General features: G+C 43.9%; 1 protein-coding gene across 1 annotated transcript; it reads right to left on the bottom strand.

Moving 5' to 3' along the window:
• Nucleotides 1–4740: 4740 nt before the first annotated feature.
• On the bottom strand, nt 4741–5503 carry LOC124647096 (LOB domain-containing protein 1-like). The gene is made up of 2 exons (XM_047187081.1): nt 5270–5503; nt 4741–5160 (listed from the first exon to the last, which is right to left on the bottom strand). The coding sequence occupies exons 1-2, from the start codon at nt 5501–5503 to the stop codon at nt 4741–4743; spliced, it is 654 nt and encodes a 217-aa protein (XP_047043037.1).
• Nucleotides 5504–6207: the final 704 nt, after the last annotated feature.

Here is a 6207-nt window from a genome sequence, read left to right on the forward strand (position 1 = left end):
CAGGTCCGGATGGACTGCCAGCTCGCTTCTTCCAAAAAAACTGGGGAGTGATGAATCATGAGGTTTGCGTTGCTATCAAACATTTCTTCCGTGTTGGCACATTTCCAGAAGATTTCAACATGACCAAAATTATTCTCATCCCGAAGACAAATGACGCCACTGACTTTCCCTTTGCAACGTCATATACAAGGTTGTAGTCAAATGCATCATCAACAAACTCAGGCCTCACCTCAATGACCTGATTTCTGAGAACCAAAGTGCCTTTCTCCCTGGTAGGCTTATCTCAGATAATACCCTTATTGCATTTGAATGTTTCCATGCAATCCACAGGTCTAAAAATGGAGATGAATCTTTCAGTGCTTACAAATTAGACCTGTCAAAGGCGTATGGTAGGGTTGACTGGGAGTTCTTGGAAGGTGTTCTAATCAAGATGGGCTTTGACAAGAAGTGGGTAGGATGGATTATGTGCTGTGTGAAATCAGTCAAATACACAGTCCAAGTCAATGACAGTCTAACTGAAGTGTTCACACCCACGAGAGGCTTACGGCAAGGAGACCCTCTATCTCCTTACCTATTCCTCTTTGTTGCTGAAAGCCTCACCTTGGTGATAAAAAATGCTATGCAGGAAAAAGATTTACAAGACTTCAAGATATGCAGAAATTCGCCTGGCATCTCGCACCTCATGTTCGCCGATGACTGCCTCCTCTTCTTCGCTGCCAAGTCCGAACAAGCAGCTGTGATAAAAGAGGCCCTTACGGACTTTGAGATGGGCTCGGGACAGGTACTAAGTGCCAACAAATTCTCCATCCTCTTCAGCGACAATTGCCCTGAACCTAATCAACAACTTGTGAGACAGATTCTGGAGGTGTCTCGGGAAAACTTTGAAGACAAATACCTTGGCTACCCAACCCCTGAGGGACGCATGAACAAAGGAAAATTCCAACCTTCTAAGGAGAGGCTCGCCAAAAAGATGAACAACTGGTCAGAAAAGCTTATGTCGATGGGAGCTAAGGATGAACTGATCAAGTTAGTTGCTCAGGCCATTCCAACACATGTAATGAGCATTTTGAAACTGCCGGCAGGATTCCATGATGACTATATGAAAATCATCCGCAACTTCTGGTGGGGAGAAGATGAGAAAAAGAGAAGAGTCCACTGGGCTGCGTGGGATATCCTCACAAACCCGAAGGATCTTGGTGGAGTGGGCTTCAGAGATAGTAAACTCATGAACCAGGCGCTTTTGGCCAGACAATGTTGGAGATTAGTCAAAAACCCAAACAGCCTATGTGCCAGACTCATCAAATCAATATACTTTCCACGTGGAAACTTTCTTGATACTGTTTTTAGACGTGATGCTTCTCCCTCTTGGCAAGGCATCGAACACGGCCTTGAACTGATCAAAGAAGGGTTAGTGACTAGAGTTGGCAGTGGAAAAATTATCAGCATTTGGAGAGATAATTGGCTACCAAAAGATTACAACCTCAAAGTGTCCCCTGGAAAAACAAACACTACGATCAGACAGCTAAACCAGCTGAGCAAACATGAAACCAACTCTTGGAATGAAGAACTAGTCAGGAAATTTTGCTATGACTATGATGCAGATTGGATTTTGGACCTGAAATTGCCCCTGCTAGCCTGTGATGACTTTGTTGCTTGGCATTATGATCCCTCAGGTGTCTTCTCAGTCAAGAGCGCCTATAGACTGGCACACAAGTTTCAAACATGGGGTTCAATGGCACGCAGGACACAACATGAACCAAAACAACAGTAGAGAAATATGCAATATAATTTGGAAAGCGAATGTCCCGAAGAAGGTTAAAATATTTGGCTGGAGAGTGGCTCGCGACAACCTACCAACAAACAACAATAAAATGAAAAGAAGCCTTGAACTTTTCAGCACCTGCACTATCTGTGGCCAGGAGGAAGAAGATAGTCATCATGCCACGGTGAAATGCACAAAGGCCAGAGCCCTACGGTATGAAATGAGTAAACACTGGAGACTACCTCCTGAACGAGATTTCAGCTATTCCGGCCCAGAGTGGCTTCAGAACCTGCTGATGAACGTAGATAAGAACCAAAGGAGCAATATCTTGATGTTATTGTGGAGATCATGACACCTAAGATGTGATAGCTATCATGAAAAGGGGGAAGAGTCCATCACAAGATCCGCCACCTTCCTCATTAGCTACAACAATTTCTTACAAGGCACTGTAGCAGCAAACTACAATAAATCAGGTTTGGCTTTTTTGTGTCTAGGCAGTAGCCAGCTCACAACACGCTAACTCCCCTACATGCTTCAGACATGTTGCTGACAGGAACAAACAAAAGAGGATGACCTAGGACAAACCAAGCGCCGGAGAAATCAAAATCAATGTCGACGCTCGGCTACCGCCTAGACACAAAAAAGTCTACTACTGGTGTGGTCCCTCGCGACCATACAGGAACTATCATCCTTGCTGCGAGCCTACTGGAAGATGCACAAGTGCTGAAGAAGCCGAAGCAAATGCAATCTGGGAAGGCTTGAAGATTGCTATCGACAACAACTTGAACCCGACAATACTGGAGTCTGACTGCTCGGCGGCGATTTCGACGGCCAACAACATGTCCGAAAACAGCTCCAGTTTTTGGCATGTCTACAAGAACATTAGCTTGCTGAGAAATGCTCTACCAGGGTGTATTATTCGCAAAATTGTTAGACGTTGTAATACAGTGCTCACGAACTTGCACGGCAAGCTAAGGTCCATGGTTGTAGGTATATCTGGCTGGCTCCTGTGCCGGAAGCCATTAGGAAATTATGTAATCAAGACTTGTAAATGACTCTGAGAGCTGATTAAAAAAATTCCCCTAAAAAAAAGATTATCATTGGTTTTGTTCTCTAGACAGAAGCTCCCCTATGAGCAGACACTGATTGACCCCAGTTCACACACCCTGACTGATGATGTTCACATAAGGAAAAGAACATGCAAATTTCGGTGATGAATTTTGACCAGTAATACGCGCTCCTTTTCATGTACGTACGTGGCATCTAGATCATCAGCTGGTCTAGCAAACGGCGAACAGCATAGGGAATTCTGGCAAAAAGGAGGGTTTAGTTGCTTACAGTACAGATTCAGCTGTTTTCACAGTTCGTACCATGTTCAGAGCAGCACGCACTAACAGTAGTTCTTGCCAGCTTTTTTCTACGGCTCAACGCGGTTCATGCATGTTTTAAATAATGCAAATGGTCTTGTTTTTTTTATTGAGATGATGCAAATGGTATTCTTTATTGGAGATGAACTACTCAGATTGGTCATAGTGCGGAGTAATAAAGTAGTTGGTGCATGTTACTATCTATATTAGAGCAAGAACAACAGTGTAGCTGGCAGACGACTATAACAATTCACCACATCATATATAGTTAATTTATAGCTAGCATGTACAATAGTAAGCTATAAAAGTGTAGTACTTTTACAATATATGATCCACCTTTTAGTCTCACATAGTGCCTAGAAGCACATTTTAGAGCTGACTATTAGATAAGAGCCAACTTCTCTTCTCTCTTCTAACCTCTCTCCTCCAATTAAGAAAACTTATAATATTTTATCTCTTATAGCCAGCTGACTGTACCTTATTGTACTTGCTCTTACTACCTTCATAGTGAATATTTATTTATATGTGGTATCATACTATATTTATTAGATTGTAGACTCATTTTATCTTGAAAAGTGTGATGTTATAGTATCATAGCTACTAGTTATCACCTTACTCTTTTTCTTCATTTATTATCATGATATATCATCAAAATGCTTTGAAATGTGTGATACTATACTAGATATGTTACTCCCACTATGAGGCTGGTCATAGTGGGGCGTAACTTAGACTAGTAACATATGCCATGTTACTAGTGTAGGTTACTACCTTCATACTAGTGGGTAGTAAATTATATGTGGTGTCATTCATTGTATCATGTATTATGTTGTAGACTCATCTTGCCTTGAGGTGTGTGATGTTATGGTAACATAGCTAGTTATCACCTCACTCTCTTTCTTCATTTATTAGCATACCATGTCATCAAAATGTTTTGTGATGTATGATGTTACTAGCTATGTTACTCCCACTATGAGTAGTCTCAGGTATGCAATTATTTTGCATCGAACTACTACACGAATCATATCTTCTACTGAACCATATGTCCATAATGTGGAACAGGGAATACTGTAATCAGACGAAGTCCTCCTTAATTTTTTTTTCTCGTGAAAACGGTGGAAGTCGTGAATTTCGCGAAGCTGAGAGTCACTACAAAGACGTCAAGAAGACAAGAAGTGAAGACACTCTTCTTCCTCGTTGAGAATGACGTCCATGGATCATGATGAAATGCGATTTGACCGAACATCACATAAAAAGAATGAACCACACCGATCATTTTCGCAGTTACTCGATCCATTATTGAAGAAGCCGAGAGACGAGAGTAGAACTTTGTGCCTCGATTGAGACTTGTCATAACATCAAATAGGTCAAACTTGTTGGAACTTCAACATGAAGCATTGAACTTTATTCTACTCCGTATAGTAAGTTACAATTCTCTTGATTCCTCAATCTTTAAACACAAACAATTTCGTTAAATTAACTCTTTGGTTAACTTAGTACCAATCGATCGTGTCAAACAAAGTATATATAATTACAATCATGCGCGAGTAGTAGCAATTGACTAAATTATCTAACACCTCGCGACGGCTGCAATGCCAGCGCTAGTTTGCGCGCTCATGTCCAGAGCGGCTCGTCGGCCCAGGCGCCGACGGTGCCAGCCTCCATGATGCCGTCGACGACGTAACGGGCGTCCACCGGCGCGGCACCGCCACGTGCGGCTGCCGTGGCGATCTGCGATCGTCCGCCGCTCCCGGCGACGACCTCTCCGCAGTAGGTTCCATCGTGCTGCCCTCCGGCAGAATTGGAGGCCGCCATCGTCTCCACTGTGCAGAGTAGCGCGAGGAGCTGCGCGTGGTGGGCGCGCACGGCGGCGAGCTCGGCCTGGGCACGGGCGAGCTGCGCCTTGAGCCCATCCACCTGCCTTTGGAGCTGGCAGATGGCGCCGGCGCTGCCGTAGACGGGATCGCGCACCCGCGCCGCCGCCTCGTACACCATGCTGCTCACCGCGTCCGCGCGATGCTCCTCCGGCAGCTCCTGCGTGCACGCACACATTGTCAGTGCCGTAGGTTCATAAGCGAACAGCCGCGTGCTCGGGGAGCTATTGATTTTAGGGAGGAAGGAGAAGGATTAAGCCATTGATCACCTGTAGGAGCTTGATGATGTTGCTAGCGCCGAAGACGCGGTGCGCGGTGGCGAACTTGTGCGGGTCGGTGGGCGGGAAGTAGGGCGCCAGCACGCACCGGTCGACGCACCGGCGGCGGAGGATCTTGCACGCCGCACACGGACTCAGCACCACCGTCGTCGTTGCCGAGGGCTGTGGTGGCGACGTCGGGGTCGGCGAGGAGTGCAATGGTCCCGTGTCGCCCGACGACTCCATGTGTATGTGTTCGGTAAGCGCACGTAGTTCACTTGGTAAAACTTAATGAGATGCTAGTTTCAAAGTTCTGCCGCCATTTGTGTGGTGTAATGGTGTATATATAGGGTGTGGGCAAGCTAGGAGTAGAAGCTGACTAATGGGCCGAGGAGAGGTTTTGACCGACATACCAATTTGCCATTTCCCAATATACTACCTCCAACCCCAAGGCTTAAGGCCTATATTTTTTTTAGAAAGTCAAACTATGTTAAGTTTGACTAAGTTTTATAAAAAATCATTAACATAAAACGTACAAAATCAATATCACTAGATAGATAATAAAATATATTTTCATATGGTACCTACAAAATATCGTATTTGTTCATAAATTTTTTTAAAAATTTGGTCAAACTTCACTTCGTTGGACTTTCTGAAAAAAAAATAGGCATTAAGACTTGGGATGGAGGTAGTATTAGGTAGAGTATATATACTCAACCTTTGTATGTGACCAGATCTCATAAGATGCAATCATCCATTCAGTTAATTGTTTTGATAAGAGGTTAAACTTTCAGAACAAATTTGGAAACCAATTAACGTCTCCAAATATATATTTTTTGCGGAAGAACATCTTCAAATATTAACACTGGAAACACGAATATGATTAAGTTCACTCACAACGCATGTTCTTGTGGGATTATATAAATGTATTTTAATACAAATTGGCGGTC

Source organism: Lolium rigidum, chromosome 4 (assembly GCF_022539505.1).
Source record: "Lolium rigidum isolate FL_2022 chromosome 4, APGP_CSIRO_Lrig_0.1, whole genome shotgun sequence".
Classification (NCBI taxonomy): domain Eukaryota; kingdom Viridiplantae; phylum Streptophyta; class Magnoliopsida; order Poales; family Poaceae; genus Lolium; species Lolium rigidum.

Coding starts and splice junctions, on each gene's coding strand:
- LOC124647096 (XM_047187081.1), bottom strand. CDS start 5,503: ATGGAGTCGTCGGGCGACACGGGACCATTGCACTCCTCGCCGACCCCG. Junction 5,161..5,269: donor ACATCATCAAGCTCCTACAG/GTGATCAATGGC, acceptor GCGTGCACGCAG/GAGCTGCCGGAGGAGCATCG.